Here is a 21,074-nt window from a genome sequence, read left to right on the forward strand (position 1 = left end):
CACCTAAAATTAAATGAAAACAGTACAATAGTGGGTTAAGCCATGCAGCGTTGGGTCCATATCATTGGAAAAACAGTTAATTACATAAAATTAATTAATTAAATGTTTGTTAGTTTTTTCTTCTATGTCAGAAAATTTTAGATCCCTCTGTGTAAGGATTCTTAGTTGTTCTGTTAGTTGTCAGTTTTTTTATGTATTGTGCATATAAATAAAGTTAGTATAATATTTTTACATGTCTGTTGCATTTTGTCAAGGCATTTAAAATTATTTGACAGTATTAACACTAAATGACATTTAAATGACAGTTTAATGTAATGTTAACCCATAAAGCCGGGTGTTTCTTAAAGGGATAGTTTGGCCAAAAATGATATTAAACCCATGATTTACTCACCCCAAAGCCGTCCAAGATGCATATGTCCATCATTTTTCAGACGAACACATTTTCAGTTATTTTAGTAAATGTTTTAGATCTTTCAGTTAATCAAATGTAAAGTTACGGGTCCACGTCCTTCAAGTCCTAAAAATGTGCATCCATCCTTCACAAAATAAATCCAAACGGCTCCACGATGATAAACAAAGGCCTTCTGAGGGTAATCCGCGCAGTTTTGTTGTAGAAATATCCATATTTAAAACGTTATAAACGAAAATAACTATTCATTCTGATATGTCAGGTTTATGACAGATTTATGACAAGTTATGATGTATTGGTTTATGTCAAGTTGTCATAACAAAGACGATACAAACAGTGTCATCGTTGCATTAAAAGATCACATAATTAAACGAATTACACTTAATGACATGAGTCGTCATAAATGTGCATAAAATCTCCATTATGTTTATGAAACATGTCATGTCATGATTATGAAGTTGTCATGTCAGTCTTATGAACACCCCTTCAAATAAAGTGTTACCAAAAGTACTTAAACCCATTGGTAACACTTTACAATAAGGTTCATTAGTTAACTACATTAGTTAACATGATCTAATATTGAACTGCACTTATACAGCATTTATTAATGTTATTTTTAACATTTACTAATACTTTATTAAAATTTTGTTAACATTAGTTAATGCACTGTGAACTAACATGAACAAACAATTAAAAGCTTTAATTCTATTAACTAACATTAACAAAGATTAATAAATACTGTAACAAATGTATTGCTCATGGTTTGTTCATGTTAGTTAATACATTACCTAATGTTAACTAATGAATCTTTTTATAAAGTGTCTTTTAATTGTTTTGCGTTCGATTTGGAATTCGCTCAAATTATTCATCAGTACGAAGGCAGATGCTTTACATTGCATAACCCTTTTAAAAACAAAAGACACTCCTGGATCAGCCTCGGAGAAAGTGACTCCTTTTCAGCCTTATAAAAGTGCAGCATCTTCGTTCCCACAGCACGTCTTTAATCTCATAACATACCTTTGTGTTTTCACAGGTGCGTTTAGAGTGGCCCACAGATCTGGCCGTGAGTCCATTAGATAACTCTCTCTACGTTCTGGATAATAACCTGGTGCTTCAGGTCAGCGAGTCCCAGCAGGTGCGCGTGGTTGCCGGGCGACCCATCCACTGCCCCATGGCAAATATCGAGCCGGTGCTTCTGGGAAAAGCAGCCGTGCGTTCTGTGCTGGAGGGAGCGAAGGCCATCGCTGTCAGCCACCAGGGAGCGCTATACATTGCCGAAACGGACGACAGAAAGCACAGCCGAGTACAAGAAGTGTCCACAAATGGAGAAATGGTTGTAATCGCGGGGGCCACCAGTGAATGTGATTGTAAGATTGACCCCAGCTGCGAGTGCTTTTCAGGTGAGAAAATGAGCGCCGGCGCTCATTTACATTTATGCAGTAAGTGTGCTCCCTGGGAATCGAACCCTTGACCTTTTGCGCTGCTAACACAGTGCTTCAACTGGTGCTATAACACACACACACACTTAACATTTTAGGCAGGAGTCTATAGGGTCTGGTTTCCAAGCATTAGTGTGAAGGATGAGTAAAGTATTAAATACATATTGCAAAAAGTGTCTCATAAATCATTGTTCTCTGTATAATTAAACAAGCCTGTCTCTTCGGCTTGCTGGATATTAACTCATAATTTGAGTTGAATTTTTTATTTTTTTTTCTCCACAAAATTAGTAGGAAGTCACAGCAATAATTGCAGCACCCGCTTGTGTTTTCCGCCAACCCCTGAGGAGTTACAGACCCCCTATTGCAGACCCCTGTAATGAACTAAATTTCTTTTGCTTTGTTTTTCCTATAGGCGACGGAGGTTACGCTCGAGACGCCAAGTTGAAGTCTCCCTCCTCCCTGGCAGTTTCTCCTAACGGCTCCCTCTACATCGCCGACCTCGGGAACGTACGCATTCGCCGGCTCGCCGCAAACCATCCTCAGCTGAGCCCCGAGGGTCTTTACGAGCTCACCTCGGTGGCCGACCAGGAGCTCTACTTGTTCAGTCCAAACGGTACTCACCTGTTCACCCGTAGCCTGGTGACGGGGGACTACCTGCTTAACTTCACGTACACCCCCGAGGGCCATCTGAGCAGCATAGCAAACAGGGAGGGCACGATAGCGCAGTTGCGGCGGGATGCTAATGGCGTACCCCTGTGGCTTGTAGCCCCGGGCGGGCAGGTGTACTGGCTGACCATTAGCAATGCAGGAATGCTGAAGCGCATCTCTGCTCTGGCGCACGACCTCGCGCAGCTCAGTTACTACGGCAACACGGGACTGCTCGCCACCATCAGCAATGAAAACGGCTGGACCACTGTGTATGAGTAAGTGATGCCCTTCTATTCGTTTTGTCTCTCTCTCTTGTGTTCATGAGAGCGTGCTTCACTGTTTGATTTATAGGTGTGTGAGAGAGCACGATCTGTCTTCGTTTTTGCGTGTCACATCCTGCCGTCGCTTCCTTTAGCGTCTGTTTCGCCCCGCTGTCAAGCACGCACGCTTTCACGCATGCATGCGCACGCATGCCAATAGATTTCATTAGCAGGAAAAGTGGCGAGTTTCTTTATTATATAAAACAATATGCTATCCCAGCGTAGATTAATCTTTACCTGCGTGTAATCTAATCACTCTTTTATCAGAATCTATCAGAAAGAAAATAATCTAATAGAGTCGGATCGACAGTGTTACCAGAGATTGTCTATAAGAATAGAGTGCTTCGATTTCTTACCCTGCGTGCTTTTCTGCTGCAGTGAAAATCATTCGGCCTTAATCTATCCGGTAAAGAAAAGAAGTCTGTATATCGTCTGATTTCAGTATAAAAGAGTCTGGGTATACCTGCGCGAGTGGGTTTTTGTGTGTGTATACTGTGTGCATGGGCGTTTTCAGGGATTTTTTTTTTTTTTTAGTCTGAGCTGCAAGTTCTAATTTAGTGTGAAAATGTCAGGGGCTTCTTTTGCTCGCTCTCTTTCTCTCCTTTTTGTTTGATCAACTCGGTGACCTTTCACACACTGTGTTTACCCACACGCACACATACAGTATAAGCCCACACGTTTTCATGCAGCTCCGGGTGTTATGTCGAGGCAGATCAAATGCCATGTTCGGTCTGTTGCGAGACATTGCCCCCTGCTGGTAAGTACTTCATAAAACTTAATCCATCACTAAACTGCATCCTTGTGGTTCGGGGAAAATTGGGAGATGTGTGACACTGTCTGTGAAATCCAGGCTGATGCCTTAAAATCCAATTATGAGATTAAGTCATTGATTTTACATTGATTTCAATCTTTGACATGACCTTACTCAAGCAAATTTAAAGATATCAAGGTTATATTCTTTACAGTAGATTAGATAGGATGATTTTATGTGAAAAACGGTAAATTTAAAAAATGACTTAAGCTGGGTCTTCACTGGATGACATTTGTACTGCACGTCCTTGTGGGCAGAGATAAATCCTGTAAATATATATTTTTTAAGTGTTTATCAGTTTTTTTTCTGTAGCATTCATCTCACTGTCTTTAAATGTAGTACCGTAAGCTGACATTATATGTATATGCGCATTGATCCATTTAGTATGCTTATATTTAGATATAACACATTTCCCAGCCTTGAGAAAAACGAATCTGAGACTTTGACATGTTGTCATATACCAACATAAAGCATGGTATCATTTACCATATTGTCCTGAATATAAGACAACCCTGATTATAAGACGCCCCCCCTTTAAAGTGTACCTTTTGGAAAAATGCTTTTTGAAGACCAACTCTTGTTTTTTATAAAGATAATGCTGCAATTTGAAAATCCTTTTATGACATAGAAAATGAATATCAATGACAACAAGAATAAATTCAGAAAACAATAAAACACACACCTACACACACACACACACACAACAAACTAAATACAAGGGGTATTTAAATAGACAAATAGCACCAAGGATAAACAAATAAATAAATGAAAAAATAAGATTTCTAAAATGGACTTTACCGTTGTCAATAGTTTTTTTCTTTTGCTTTGTTCTTAACATCCTCTATGTAAATCCAGTAGTAAAGTTGAAGGGCAGTCTTTAGTCAAACGTGGAGGTTAAGTGTGCATAGAGTCCATTAGCCTAGGCTGTCCATCTCATTACCTACTTCATTAAAGGCGGTGCATGATTTTTGAAAAACACTTTGGAGTCAGGCCGAGTACCAAAACAGACTTATAGCCAATCAGCAGTAAGGGGGCGTGTCTACTAGTGCTGTGTTCAAAATATCGATACGACGATACATCGTCATGAACGCCTGGTGATGCGCGCATCAATACAGCACCTTCAGTATCGATTCGGATGCACTTTTGAAAATAGCATGACGAATCGCTGTTGATTCGTGATCCATATGGAAAGGACGCATGTGTCCCGCGGAGTATGTAGAGTTAAAGGTAGCGGGTTATACTTTCACTGTGCGTGTCTGTCTCGCTGGCGCACGTGTCTGCATAGTGAGCCGCGTACTCGCGCTCTCTCTGCGCGCGCGCATTAAAGTCAATGAGTTCAGTATGAAAGCGCAGATATCTTAGCCTATACTACTGCAAATTAGCCACGCTCTTATAAAACAGTACTAACGTATTTGAGAAGAAACACGACAAAGAGCTGCATTTGAAAAGTGTACGTCTAGAGAAGAGATACAGAGCTACTTCAAACTATAATCAAACTAATAATCTGATTTCTATTAAATAGTGTTAAGTCTGACTGCATTTTTATAGATATATTCATAGATGTAGAATAATAAGAGACAAGAGTAAAGCACCATCTTTGTAAAACAGCTTTTAAAAAAACATAAGTTAAGTATTAACTCTGGGATTTTAAGTATTTCTAATAGCTAATAAATGAATGGCAAAAACACAAGTGTTATTTATAGTGATGTTACATCACTGCTTATACAAAAATGTAATTCAAAATAGTCTTGTATCGTGATACGCATCGTACCGGGGCCCTTGTATCGGGATATGTATCGTATCGGGGAATTGTTGGCGATACACAGCCCTAGTGTCTACTAACCGACATCGTCGCCTGGGTTACGTATGTGTGGGGCTGTTCTATCAAAAGAAGGTCCAGATTCTATTGGGGAAGGGGATGGTTTGTTTGGGTAATTTCAAATGTCAACACTGGCTTTTAGAGATCATGCACCCCGCCTTTAACAGTAGTTTATCAGATTGCTACGGTCCAGGTGAACATGTTTATGTGTATTTGGCGCCACCTACCTCATTTTTGCGGGTGTGCAGTTTGATTGACATGTTATGTCTAGAGCAGTGCTTCCCAATCCTGGTCTTCGAGGACCCCCTTCGAAAATTGTTTAGATATCTCCTCATTTAACACACCTGATTTAACTCATCAGCTTGTTAGGGAGACATGTTTACAATTTTGGACGGAGACTGATAAGTTGATTCAGGTGTTTTAAAAAGGAAACATCTAAAACTTTTTGGAATGGGGTCCTTGAGGACCAGGATTGGGAATATCGGAGTAAGACAACATTGTTTTCTTATATTCTGGGGTAGTTGTTTAATAATGTTAAATTAGATAAAAATAATGGCATGTATTGAGGGAGTGGCTCTGAACGAGGGAAAGAGATGCTGTTACCATAGCTACCAATTCATTAACTGTGGAGAATACAGACATCTCTTGTTAAACGGATATTTACAAAAGAAACAGACTCTTGTCTTTAGTTTGTTATATTGGTTTATTTTTAGGTGAAAGAAGCCTCATCTAATAAGGGCTGGACTTTGACTAGTAGCAAAAGACTTACGAGTTGAGTTGAATTGAACTTGCTCTTGAATGACTTGAGACTTGACTAATGCTTGAATTCCTACATTAGACACTTAAAAATGTCTGATATGAGGGCTTCATCCCGAAGACTAATTTAGACTTTGCAGACTTGTTTATTTCTATGATGTTTTGCATATTGGTTCTTAAAAATATAAATCAGGCTCAAGGAGGAAGTGATGTAAGAAGTGCCACCAAACAAAGTTTTGTTCAAGAAAGAAAGTTTTGTTAAAGGGACATTACACTTTTTTTTTAAATATGCAAATTTTCCAGCTCCCCTAGAGATAAACATTTGATTATTACCGTTTTGAAATTCATTCAGCTGATCTCCGGGTCTGGCACTAGCACTTTTAGCATAGCTTAGCATAATCCATTGAATCTGATTAGACCATTAGCATCGTGCTAAAAAAATAACCAAAGAGTTTTGATATTTTTCCTATTTAAAACTTGACTCTTCTGTTGTTACATATTGTACTAAGACTAACAGAAAATTACAAGTTGCGATTTTCTAGGCAGATATGGTTAGTAGGGGTGTGACGAGACGAGACACGAGATTGGGTTCATGAGAACGAGACGAGATGAGCAAATACATTTTTTTAAAAAAACCTCAATGATAAAATAAATACATAGGAAACTTAAATCACGTTATTTTGAAATGTTTTAACTATTCTGGGACTGGCCCTAACAATTATTTTGCTAATTGATAATGTTAAAAAGTTAGAAAGACATACCACATTAACAGGATTGAGTCAGAACAGACTCAGCTGTTCGGGTTCAGCTTGGGAAGGTAATTCCACCAGCGTCAAACAGTGAAAGTTCAGGAAAGTGATCACTCATGGACTGCAGAGGGAACAAAGATTTAGAAATGTGTGTGGAAATATAAGGTTGCACAGCAGTTTCCCTGTGTGAAGCAGAAGCCAACGAGGCAAGACAAAGGCATGTTCCGACTGTCGATTTAACTTGTTCAAACAAGCCTAAAACCCCCAAAATGCCAAAAATAGGCAGCTTATAAGTTTTGATGCGCAGTTAGCAGTGCTTTCTATTGCGAGCATCACTGTTGCTATATAACGCAAATGGCAAACAGCAGAAATGCAACCCCCCACTACTGTATATGCTAGCTTTGTGGCACGGAGTTACGTAGGCAATGTGAAACATATAAAATCTCATATTAATATATGGCTGCAGAGGAGCTATAATGAGAACTGAGCAAAATCATCAGAATTCAAGCAGAAAGCAAGTGGATTAGCTGCTTCCAGCCACGTTTTAGGCAGATTAAACATTTGAAGCAAATGGAGATGTGGTAGCCTCATGTCTTTGGATCTTTTGAAAATCCCTGCAATCTGATCAGATAAAAAGCTTTTTCTCTCTTCAGCATCAGTGTGGGTGGCCATACACAAGTACATGATATAAATTAGCGTTGACATTGATTGGATAGAAATAAAACGGAGATAGAGAAGATGTAGGAGCTCTGTGATTGTGTGTTTCTCATTGCTATTCAATCTAGTAATGAAGGGAAGAGAGAGAAGAATCAAGGAAACATGTCGTAATGTGATCACAGAAATATGGGAGTACTTCACCTCCTCACAAAACTGGCCATCCATGGGCGCATATTCAGATGTGAAGAATTGACACTACACGGCTTTTCGAGTTCAAACCGATTTTAAATTACTAACCATCACACACTTGCTTGCTGCTTTGTAAATGACTACTGAAAAAAAACTGGGAATCACACAATTAGCGACTGAGGATCACACACACAATCCGACTTTCATGTCTTACCAAACACCACATAGACATGATGAAACGATCATGTACAAACCTTTCGTTGACTTCTGTTGTTTTATAATGAGTTTTTTTTTTTCTACCCTGCCCCGCCATCACCATACTGGATTTTTAAAAAGACCTCATGGGGAAGTGGATGTAAACGAATGGAGATTGTGACACACATTTATTATTATTTTTAATGTTTACATTTGCTTACTAGTATATACTAGTAGCTTCATACACTCACCCCGTGTGATTAAAACTGCCAATTTCTTATCACACTGCAAAAAAAGACTTTCTTACTTTTTTGTCCTGTTTTAAAGTCGCCATGAAAATAAAATATTGTGTTTTTTTTTACAAATGACATACCTGTGAGCTTGATTATTTTTTTAAACATTTATTTGCCCTCATAATCTTTAATCAAAAATGCAAATCTCCTCTCCTCAAAACGATTGTTCGATTTCATGCAGCGTCACAAGAACAGACAGCCAGATGGCGTTAAAGTTCCGCGAGAGCGATTTAAAAGCAAACTCCTCTTTATGATTTCGCAAATCGCTCTCGCGGTACTTTGACTTCATCTGGCTGTCGATTCTTGCAGCGCCACATGAAGTCGAAACAAGCTGGTTCTCTCTGTACTTCTGGTCATATGGTATGGCATGTGGACAGGGTCCGGGAGAAGATCACTTCGATTAGCAACATGACCCAACTTCAAATAATCCAATCAGATCTTGATGGACAAATTCAAATCCAGCCTTGCCTTGTTTCATTTCAAAAGCCGGTTTCACTCGGATATACATCACCACGTGAAAAATAAGACAGTCGCTATGTCCTCATGTGGCTTCATGGCGACTTTAAATCAAGATGCATTTTCTTGATGAGCAAAATTACCTAAGAAAATAAGTCTAATTTTTAGACAAAAAAATATAAAAATTAAGTGAATTTGTGCTTAAATTTGCCAGTGGGGTAAGAAAAAAAATCTTGAAATAAGTTTCCTTTTTTTCTCAATCACTTAATTAAAAAAAAAATCAAGAAAATTTTTTTACCCTGTTAGCAGATTTTTTAGCTTGTTTTAAGCACAAATCCACTTAAATTTGATTTTTTTGTCTATAACCTAGCCTTTTTTTAAGGTCATTTTGCTCTTTAAGAAAATGCATTTTGCTTTTGAAAACTGAAAACAAGACAAAATACTAAGTAAGAAAGTCATTTTCTGCATTGCAGCTCTTGTTTTTGAGGCAACATTCATGCTATGGTTTCACAAAAGCGTTACATAGGAATTCATGTTGTTTCCAAATTTCCACAAGTCGATTTCTCCGTCTCCGCTGTCTATCAAAAGGTCTTTCATTAATCTGCGTCTCTCATTGACTATTGTTAAATTATTAATATAATCATCTCGATTTAAAATCCTAAATATGAGACATGTTTGATATGATCAGGGCACCCCCATTTGCTTGCGTGTAAGATGATGTGATCTGTAAACGTCACACATTTTAAGCCGATTGAGGTCTTGGACCTGACTTTCCCTTAGATTTTGAGAAGGGTAAAATCGGGGTAAATTTGGTTTAAAAAAAATCCTGTAGTGTGAGCCCAGCCTAAAACTTCAAACCTTTTTATTTAGTATGTTTATTAAGTTTTTCTTATAAAGCTTGTTGGTTGGTCCCTTCAGTTTAGGTGATTTCGTGTTTATTATCCATAGGGGGATGTCTGCGACACACAAACAAAATTCTGGTGGTGAATTAAATCGTCCATCAAAGGAAACGCGATAAAACTGTCTTCATTGTCCTTAACACGTTGTTAAAGTGGTTTTATTGTGAGTCATCTATGTTATGCCATCTATCTGTATGGCAAGTAAACAGCAATCCCAGATCATGTCGGTCCAGGTGTAAGCGCAGTAAAAAACAACCTGTTTACAAAACCTAAATTAAAATTAGAACTGGACTACAGGGAAGAATAGAAAGGGGAAAAAAATATGTAAATACTTTTTACATGCACACTGCATATAAACCAGTGGCGGCTCGCTTATCTGAGGGGCGCTAATTCAAAATAAGTGTTCGGAGTGTCATATTTGTTGCTTGCGATTTTAAAATATGTGTTTGTTGCGTCATGTAAACCATGTGCATCACGTGTTTTGTCAAAATAAGTGCCTGCTGCACATGCGTCAAACCCGTTTATGATAAAAGAGACGCTCACATTCACAAAATACATGTAAGACACTCCCTTAACAGTAAACTCTGATTACGCATGAGATTATGCAAGTACCTCTTTTATCATAAACCCTTTAGACGCATCTGCAGCAGGCAATTTTTTGACAAGACACGTGATGCACACAGAATCTCTCGATGCGCAGAACACATATTTTGGAAAAAGGAACCACACACATGACGGGCTACATACATGATGTGACGAACTTCGCATCGAAGAAAGAAGTCACTGGCTGTCACTGATATAAACTCACACATTTGAGCTGTAGCGTCAACTTTTTCTTGTTCTCAAACAAACACAAGTAACAGAGATGTTTCTGTGTTTAGGTATAACTCTGATGGCCATCTCATCAACATGACCTTGCCGACAGGAGAGGTCAGCAGTTTCCATGGTAACATGGAGAAAGCTGTCAAAGTGGAAGCCACCGCTTCGAACAGAGAAAACTTTATTATAATCACAAACCATTCTGCGGATAACACCATCTATACGCTTCGACAAGGTGAGAAAGAGTGTGTGTTTGTGGAAGGGTGTGGGTGTTAATTCATGCTATACAGTCAACTAATGATTTTATCTTATGTGTCAAATACAGAAAAGGTTCAATAGAGAGACACAGTATGTATTGTACACTTTTCTCTTTTTTTCTCTCTAGCTCACTCTGTTAGCGTGTATGGCGTCAAAGATGATGGATCTCTCTGGGTGACGTATGCGAGTGGAATGGATGTTACCCTCAGCACTGAACCGACCGTGTCATCTGGGTTGTTGCTGGGGGCATTGTCAGGTCTGGTCCATCCCACGGTCGGAAGGTGCAACATCACGTTGCCAGGGGAACCATCTCACAGCCTGATAGAGTGGAGACAGAGACGCGAGCAGGCCAAGGGAAATCACACAGCATATGAGCGCAGGCTGAGGGTAACACACACACACATACACAAACTGTACAGCTCATGAATGCAGGCCGAGACTAATTATGTCTGTGCAGGGTGGGGTGACAAGGGTACGATACTGTATGTAATGTGCAGGGGTAGAACGTGTACTCAGAGGTGGTATGAGAAGGAACAGATGGGCAATTCATAGAAAAATTAATTGGAGGAATCATAGCACTCAATCTTTCAGGTAAAAGAGCTAGTCGTCTTATTAGTTATTGTGAAGCATCACCCGCTCATTTTCTCTGGAAGGCACAAGCACATTAGATGGACCAACCTGATGAGATTTGAGCTAAAAGGTGCCAAAGAATGCATTGAAATAATATGTTAAATGCTTTATTAAGTACAGAAATTATCCAGAAATAGGTTTTACTTGTCCATTTATAAGGGTGTCACGGTTTTGATTTTAAATTGAAATCGATCACAACCTCGAACTTCGAATTAAAAAATGGAATCGTCGATGCTGCCACGCCCCCATGTCACGTTCGGTCGGCTTGCCAAGCGGGAAAAAAACATGTTTTGAGTGCTGCGAGTCAACCTCCTCTAACTTAGCTAGCTACAGCCAGTCAAAAGATAGCATGATAGATGCAGGAGACACCACGCGAGCTGCTCTTTACATGGGAAATAAAAAAACAAGCGCCTCCCGCCTTCAGCTGAACTCAATCAGAACAGAGCAGAACGTCTGTGCCAAGACCGGCCGTTTCTCTGAACTAAGATCTGTTTAAGTTTCACAACTTATTTCAGTTGCTTAAAGGAAAAGTATGTAGGATTGTGGCCAAAATTGGTACTGCAATCACAAAACTTGTGGCTAGAACTAGTACTGCAAGCACAAAACTTGTGGCCAATACACAACATGACAACATAGACATCAGTTGAGGGCTGCAACTCCACTTTTTAAATGAAAATATCCTGGCCGGACCACTGTTGTCCGGCATAAAAGTATTTGAAATTAACATGATTTCTTAATGTCTAGTGACATATCAGGGCCATTTTATGATTAATTTTTATACATTTCTTACATACTGTTCACTTAAGAATTATGAAAACAGAATTTAAACATGACTTATTGGGGTATAGTCTCATAATCGCATCTGACGGCAATAAAAGCGCGTTTTTAAGGTGCAAAGTACTGACAGGAATGTTCATCTGACAGGAAGTTTCATTTTACCAGGTGTGTGCCATATTTTTCCACTGGCAGCACTACTAACATGGCAGGGCATCTCCGGGTTCAAGGTCAGATATTATATTTCATAAAGTCTAGTCTAAAATGGCATAGCATTTTTTTGTGCTTTTTAAAAAAAATGTACAAATCGAGACCGAATCGTGACCTTAGAATCGAAAATGTAATCGAATTGAGAATTTGAAGAATCCTGAAACCCCTGTGCATTTACAAACCTAGGATTTGCTTTTAGAGTGAAATGATCTATCATTATATTATTTGTAAGAGTCATGAATAATAATGTTGAGCTCTGCTCTGATTGGCTGTTTCACAGAGCAGCTCCTTTCAGTAGCTCTGTGTGTGTGTAAACCATCTTTTACATTTTAAATTATTGTGGAATAATTGATTGTTTGGAGATTGTTAATGGACGTTTCTGAGTGTTAAGTTTGTGTTTTTCATTGTGGACCTGCAAAACGTAACTGTAACATCAATAGTAGAACTTTAGCCTAAACGCTAGCACATAGCATTAACTAGCATATAGCGCTAACTCAGTAGTCACAGCTTTGCTTTTAGCATTGTAACAACATTGGACTTAATTTAACGTGTAATTTAATGTTGGGGAGTACATCACGACTGCAACATCATACCCAGCTAACCAAAATACGTAACGCAACGTTGACGTAATATGATGACCAAACTTACGTCGTGGCGACCAGAAAAGTGACATTCCTGGATTCGTCGCCTTGACGTAACTTCACAATGAAATTAAATAAAATTACCTCCCTGGGACGTAACAGTTATGTTGCCAGTAAATTATGAAATTACCAAAATAGTATGAATGTATTACGTAACTGGAACATACTTTGTTATCTCGTGACTTTAGGAGACCGTACTGCCGACGTAGTGATTTGGTACTGTAATGGTAATGAAATTACTTCTCTAGGATGTTACATTTCCAGCTGGTAAGTCATTAAATTACCAAAAATGACCAATAAATTACGTAACTAGTACGTCGTGTGTTAACTGTGTAGTCTGTGTTACTGTATGTTGAGATTGGCCTGTTTTCCAACGGTCTTTTTGCATGCACAATGTTTACATAATAGTATTTGAGGCTCTCGATAAGTCATTACCGTGTTTCTATGCCTAGGTGAATACCGTTTTACATTCTACAGCACCTTTAAGGATAAAGATACTGTATGGTAGCATTGGTGTCAGATGTTTATTGCTGTTTATTGCACTTGGCGGGCAGTTTTAGAGATTTCGGCCTTTCCCTATTCGGGTAGATACGAGCAGTTCTTACATGACCAAAAAATACTGCTTTGAGAGGAGGCTATGGCCTTCAAGAGACTTTGGTGTTGTGCTAAAGGGAAACATAGACTAACCTTCACACACAATACACTACACCCTTACAACACCATACCATACAAAGGCACTATACACTGCAACAGAATGCACCTCAAACAGTGTTACTTAAACTCAAATGAACTCCCTACATCTGTTTTTCTTCTCCCTTTTGTATCCGTTCTTGTCTTTTCTTTTCAATATTAATTGTAATGTGCTTTACTGGAGCTACAAATAAGCGCACAGTTGCATTGGCAGAGCTGCTGAAGGGCATCGCCAGACAATAGATGCTGTGAAGATCAGAGCGCAATAAATAATTAAAAGATGAGAAGACATCATAATGATTACGAAAACAACATCGGGACTGAATAAGATTTTTTTTCCACAGGCCCATTAGTGTTATACTTGCTAATAAACGGATGGATGGATTGTCATGGTGCGGTATTTTTAAGAGTGAATTGCATTTTACTTTATGACATTGTTTGCATTTCCAAATATGTGATGTAATCATGTTCCGCTTGTTATTTGGTTTATTTTAATTAGGTTCAGGGAGCATTTATATGTTTGTACAATTAATGGTAAAGCTCAGGTCTGGCTCAGTGAGGGGGTCGGTTTGCTTTGCTTAACTCATTTCATTGCAAGGTTTTATAATGATACAGGGATCGCTGAATTTATAATCACTGGCCTGATTCTGCCGTGCAGACATTATTCGCGGTGTTCCCATTTACGTTTAAGATATTTTTACGGAATATTGCACGCAAGGTCTCAGTTGGATGTTTTTCCCATTTGCCTAATATGTGATTTGTTAGCGTACGCCACACCTCGCAGCCGTAAAGGGCAGCTGGCTCAATTAGTGATTCTAATATATTCAGCCAAATCCTAACAGGCATCACTATAGGACATTATATTTTTATGGCACTGGATGCCTATAACACGTCCAGACTCTGCAGTAACTCTGCAGATCATCCTAGCCTATCATCTGCATAGTGTAGAAATTTGATCTCTGAATCATGCAGAGCGACAGCAGACACTTCAAACACTTCCAGATTCGTTGTCAAGTCACTGATGCATACGCCCAATAATGCCGGCCATAACAGCAACCCCGTCTCCCCCCGCGCCCCCGAGAAAGACATTTTGTTCTTTTATTGCCAATTTTATTGCACGTGCGCTTTCTGTGTACACCGATGTAATAAGATCATAAGTTTTACCTTTTTTCTCGCCCTCTTCTCGCTTGCTCAGGCTCACAATAGGAACGTGTTGTCTATAGACTACAGTCAGGAGAGTCGGGTGGGGAAGATCTATGACGACCATCGTAAGTTCACCCTGCGTGTGCAGTACGACGATCAGGGCAGGCCCGTGCTATGGACCCCCAGTAAATACAATCAGGTGCGAGTGACGTATTCGAACGACGGCTTGGTCACCAGCATACAGAGAGGCAATTGGACAGAGCGCAGAGATTACGATAATGGCCGCATCATTACCCGCACCTGGGCCAATGGGAAGATCTGGAGCTACACCTTTCTGGAAAAGGTAGGTCACATGTGTGTACTATGTATTCAGATTTGTTTTTTATTGTAAAATCTGAAAAATTACTCCAAACTTTATTTTTAAAGGGGTCATAACATGCTTTTTTGTTTTATTATAATATTACTTAATAATATTACTACACTCAAAATTAAGTGATTTATGACCTTTTCCACTCCGTTTTTGCATTAGCATTGGCTAAGGCCTTATGCCGGGTTCACACTGCATGGTTTTCGGCTTTCCCAGACTATGATTGTAGCTCCTAAATGGTGGTCCTACATAATACAGTAAGAGAGATGAAAAGATGGACGTTATTTCGGTCTTGCAATCAAAACATGTCATTATTTTCTGGCAGTGTCAGAAGATCAACGACCTAGCCAATGAAAATTTATCAACTTAACATGTCGCTAAAAGTTAAGGTTTTACTATGTAAACTCTATGGGGGTTTCCCAGTCATGGCTTATCTTAGTCCCAGAATTAAATGCCTGCCTTAATTTAAAAACATCTTGCAGTGATATATCTTATCATATATCAGTGCCTTTGTTTTGTCTCAAGATGCACAAAAGTATTGTTTTTTGTAAGGTATGTTTGTAAAAACTACTTAAATGTCCTAATATAACTAAGGCCTAGTCTTGGGTTAATATAAACCCAATGACACAGAGAGAGAAAGAAAGACTGAGAGAGAGAGAGAGAGAGAGAGAGAGAGATATTATGTGAACGAGGCTACCTCTGTGCATCTCTAAACATCCCTGTTATTGCCTCGGAATATCATCTGTCATGTTGTTTTTGTTAGTCCGTTAGTACAGCTAACTATGCGAAGTGATATGGAACTGTAATGCGGTCAAGAGAGATTAATTCAACGGACCCGTAGTATAAATTATATTGCTAAGCTTTACATTGCAATAGTTAAAATGAATATTCAGTATTACTGTAAATACAAGCCATTACATTTATGTAAACTATATCCATGCTCCTTGTGCAAAAATGGAATTCCCGATTCACCTTGCTGTGTTTGTTTATAACTGGTGCATCCTGATGGTGTTTACTAACTTGCGTCGTAGCCTACGCACTGGTGTCATCATCGTACAGTAAACATTCATGTCCTACCCAAGTTTATTAGATTCGTGTTGCACAGTGTGATCTGTCATGATCTTATAAGATGGTTGAAATCTGCGCCCTGTAGCCATAACAGGTGCAGAAATATTTATAACATTTGCTGGTAGTGGAATTGATGCTAAAATGCATTGAACAAACCAGTAATTCAGGATCAGTGTGACTAGGACATTGTGAAAAAAAATAATCTGAATCCATTTTTCCTTATGTTGGGATCCTTTGGAAGCATGTGCAAAGACGTTTGTTTTCCACAGCCAGGCACAGGCACAAGAGCTTGAATCTTACTGCTATCACAATCGTATTGTGAGAGTGTAAACAAGTTCTTGAGTTTCACTTGCTCCTCCAAACTATTCTCTACAGACTGCTGTGTGATGTTGTAGTCAATTAATCACAAATAAAGAGGATGTTGGTGTGTTGTTCTGTCAGGAGAGAACTGTTAACACTTCAATGCGACGGAAAAACCTAGGGTGGGGCCAATGATGCAATGATGTAAAAGTAGGCGTTGTTATCTTACTCTGGGGTAGGTTATATGAAAATGAATCTACATTGTGACACATCACCTACTAGACATTTTGTATTTTTCAGAGAACAACTACATAAATTTTAAGCTATGAAACTTGCTGGATATATTGATAGGAAGACCCAATATTATGTTACAAGACCAAAGAAAATTTGCGTCATGACCTCTTTAAAGAGCACCAATGATCTGATTCACGATTTTACATTTCCTTTGGTGTGTATTAGTACATGTTAACGATATGCAAAAGGTACATACACCAAAGTAAACAGTGACGCAGGTCATTGTCTCCAATGTAAATCTCTTTTCTTGGACTACAACAAACACACAGATTGTACTCAACAGTTTACTTCCTGGGATTGGTGAAGTAGTAAAGACCGACATTATCATAATTCCTCCCACTTTGGACTCAGTCATAACTAGGGATGCACCGAATCCAGATTTTTTGGGTTCGGCCGAATACCGAATCCACTGATTAAGATTCGGCTGAATTCGAAACCGAATACCGAATCCTACTCGCATCCTTATTCCATTAACACAGTAAAACACATTAATGAAGTAAACAATGTCCACAGCAGTGTATTTTTCATTTAATTTAATTTTAACTGTAAAAAAGGATAGGCAACATTATGCCAGGATGACAAGTTGGAAAACTACTTTGACAATTACCATAAGCCTATGCATAATGAAAGCGATGCGTTGCGACACGCTCGTTTTTCCAATAAGCAAGCAGCTCCGCGCTGAAAACCGGCGCTCGGGTTTTTTCCGCGCTCATCGCTGAGCGCCGAGAGTTAAAAAATATTCCACTTTGAGTGAAAAGCTCCGCTCGTCAATGTCAGTTTTCACACGGCCGTCCAATTACAGTGGAGGAGGGGCGGGACATTACCACAGCAACCCACCGGCTCACAGCTGAAACATCACAGCTACCAAGCGCTCAGCTGAAAAACAGCTGGCATTCGGCGTCCTCAAGGCGTTTTCAGCCGTGTTTAAAAGTTTTGGTGTGTCCAGCCCCTAAGGCTCACCGAAAGAAAAAGCTCATCTCCACGTCAGCACCCGATATGTGTAATCAACGGCCGCGTGACGTCGACCAGCATACCGAACCCCGTCAAAAAGCCCAGTATTCGGCCGAATCCTGGATTCTGTGCATCCCTAGTCATAACCTGTAAGTTAACTTCTGTTAGCATTGCATTGTGAGCGAATCTTTCAAACATGGTAAGGAGCGTCAGATTTCCGGCTGACGTCAGAGGTATTCAAGACAATCAAAACGTACAGATTAGCTGGCCAATTAGGGACACAGCGCTTTTCAGATCGATGAGCTTTGAACAAAACCAGTGCGTTTTAAGCGAAGTCAGGATATCTGGAGCTACAAAAATGTACGGTATGTGGAAAATAAAGTGTTTTTAAAACCATAAACCACCCGAACACATTGTATTATAGAAAATATGCAAAATAATGTTGAAAGCTATAGCAAAGAAATAGGTTCCCTTTAAATAATAACAGTTTTAAAGTTCCTTAAGACTTACTATTAAAAAAAAAACTTTTTTACAGTAATTAATTGAGAATCTAATGGGACCCCATCTGAGAATAATCACAAATGAGACTACATCAAAATACACTAAAATAAACCACATAATTTTAATGAGAATTTTTTGGGGAAATGTGCCTACTTGTAATTAAAATAATATCACAATAACAAAGTTTAATGATCATAAGAATTGATACAGTACTTTTTACGTTTTTTTATTCTTCTGCAGAACATTAGTCTCTAAATCACTTTCTCTTTTATGCCTTGTTTTCTTCTCTCAGTCTGTCCAGCTGTTGTTACACAGTCAACGGCGCTACACATTTGAGTACGATCAGACAGACTGCCTGCTATCTGTCACCCTCCCCAGCATGGTGAAACACAGCCTTCAGACCTCTCTGTCTGTGGGCTACTACCGAAACACCTACACGCTCCCCGACTCGCCCGCATCCAGCTTCACGCAGGATTATGCCCATGACGGGCGTCTCCTCCAGAGCCTGTACCTGGGCACGGGGAGGCGCGTGATCTACAAATACAGTCGAGTGGCCCGGCTGGCCGAGATTCTGTACGATTCAACACTTGTTACCTTCACCTACGATGAAGCAACAGGTGCTGTGAAAACCATCCACTTGATGCACGATGGATTCGTCTGCACTATCCGATACAGACAGACAGGTACAGAGCACCACATCTTTATTTCTTTATTTTCTTTTTGTACTCATGAATGCAAGGTTTGGCGTCAGCGCAAAAACTAATTAAAAGCAAAAGACTCAAAGAAGTAAAAGAAATGTTTCTGTAGGAAACAAAGTCAACAGAGGCAGGCTGAATGGTTGTACCTTCGCACAGACATACAGGTGATGTGATAATACCGCCAGACAGAGAGACGGGTTGGATGGGTAAGCTGTTGGATGGAGAAACTGGTTAGGTGCTTGCCCCAGTAAACATACAGGCTGACATTTAATCTTCCTTTTGTCACTTCTCTTGCTCTCCCTCCTGTTTGGCTGATCTAAAAGTGCCTTGAATCACAATCAGTGGGGAGTTCATCCTATCTCACAAACTGACAAAGCTGACTCGTGTAATACCTCACCTTTGTGTGTTTTGCTGCTCTGCTGCTAAATTCTGTTCTTGTCTTGTTTATTTTCCTTTTCCATCTCTCTCTTTCTCTCGCTTTAAGGTCCTCTGGTGAGCAGACAAATATATCGCTTCAGCGAGGAAGGATTGGTTAATGCCCGCTTCGACTACAGCTATAACAACTTTAGAGTCACCAGCATGCAAGCTATGATCAACGAAACGCCACTGCCAATTGACCTCTACCGCTACGTGGATGTGTCGGGCCGAATCGAGCAATTTGGGAAATTCAGCGTCATCAACTACGACCTCAACCAGGTCATTACCACGCATGCCATGAAACACACCAAGATCTTCAACCCCAATGGACAGGTGATCGAGGTTCAGTACGAGATCTTGAAAGCCATCGCTTACTGGATGACGCTGCAGTATGACAGCATGGGACGTGTCACCAATTGCGATATTCGTATTGGTGTGGACAGCAACATCACGCGGTATGCGTACGAGTATGACGCAGACGGGCAGTTGCAAACAGTTGCCATAAACGATCGGCCACAGTGGCGCTATAGCTACGATCTCAATGGAAACATAAACTTACTGAGTCATGGCAACAGTGCACGCTTGACACCGCTACGCTACGATCTTAGGGACAGAATAACACGCCTTGGAGAGATCCAGTATCGCACTGACGAAGATGGGTTCTTGCGTCTCCGTGGCAACCTGCTTTTCGATTACGGTTCAAATGGACTCCTTTTAGGTGCCTATGACCGGGACAGTGGACAGAGGGTGTGGTACCGCTACGACGGGCTCGGGAGGAGAGTCGCTACCCGAGCAAGCGATGGAACCCAACTGCAGTTTTTCTACGCCGATCTGACTGAACCAACGCGGGTGACGCATCTGTACAACCACAGCAGCTCAGAGATCACTTCCCTCTATTACGACCTTCAGGGTCACCTCATCGCCATGGAGATGAGCAGCGGAGAGGAATTCTACATAGCATGCGACAATGCTGGAACACCACTTGCGGTTTTCAGCAGTCGCGGTCATGTGGTGAAAGAACTACGGTACACACCGTACGGAGATGTTTACAGAGATTCCAATCCTACGTTTCCTCTCGTCTTCGGGTTTCAGGGTGGCCTCTATGACTCTTTTACTCGTTTGGTGCATCTTGGTCGACGTGACTATGACGTGGTGGCTGGAAGATGGACGACACCCAATCATGAGTTGTGGGCGGAGCTGAGTGTGAATCCCAAGCCGTTTAACTTGTATGCATTTAGGAACAACTATCCTCTGGGAGGTCTACAGGATGTAACCAGATTCACAACAGGTAAGATTAAAGTTCTGTATGAAGGTAAATCAGTAGCAAAACTTAATTTGAGAACTTGCAAAATGAACATTTGTAATTGTACACTAATATTTATACTGACAGGTCTGATGTGAAAACTTGCTAAATAAAAATCTGAAGTTCAATGTTGAGATTTGCACTCGTGGAAAGTAAACACAAACTTGTCACCCCCCAAAACTGATTTTGAAGTTACAGACAAATAGTCACGAATGTGTGACCTAGCATTCACAAAAAAATCACTGTACAAACACATATAAGCACACACCACCTCTCAAACGTGTCACTTTTGATACTGCTTGAGATATACCCTTTCCAAAATGAAAGTGTGCACTTGTTAACTCAAAGGTGAGAGAGAGGCTGATGTTTG

The 21,074-nt window shown here is 39.9% G+C and overlaps 1 protein-coding gene across 3 annotated transcripts in view; it reads left to right on the forward strand.

Moving 5' to 3' along the window:
• The window catches only part of tenm1 (teneurin transmembrane protein 1), a 392,082-nt gene that overhangs the window by 365,351 nt on the left and 5,657 nt on the right, over positions 1-21,074 (forward strand). For all 3 annotated transcript variants that reach the window (XM_055198820.2, XM_055198822.2, XM_055198819.2), the window contains 7 exons: positions 1,443-1,809; positions 2,261-2,771; positions 10,522-10,694; positions 10,845-11,104; positions 14,858-15,148; positions 18,579-18,969; positions 19,469-20,689. In XM_055198820.2, coding sequence (XP_055054795.2) covers positions 1,443-1,809; positions 2,261-2,771; positions 10,522-10,694; positions 10,845-11,104; positions 14,858-15,148; positions 18,579-18,969; positions 19,469-20,689 — 3,214 coding nt within the window. The remainder of the gene's footprint in view (positions 1-1,442; positions 1,810-2,260; positions 2,772-10,521; positions 10,695-10,844; positions 11,105-14,857; positions 15,149-18,578; positions 18,970-19,468; positions 20,690-21,074) is intronic.

This window comes from Misgurnus anguillicaudatus, chromosome 22, assembly GCF_027580225.2.
Source record: "Misgurnus anguillicaudatus chromosome 22, ASM2758022v2, whole genome shotgun sequence".
Classification (NCBI taxonomy): domain Eukaryota; kingdom Metazoa; phylum Chordata; class Actinopteri; order Cypriniformes; family Cobitidae; genus Misgurnus; species Misgurnus anguillicaudatus.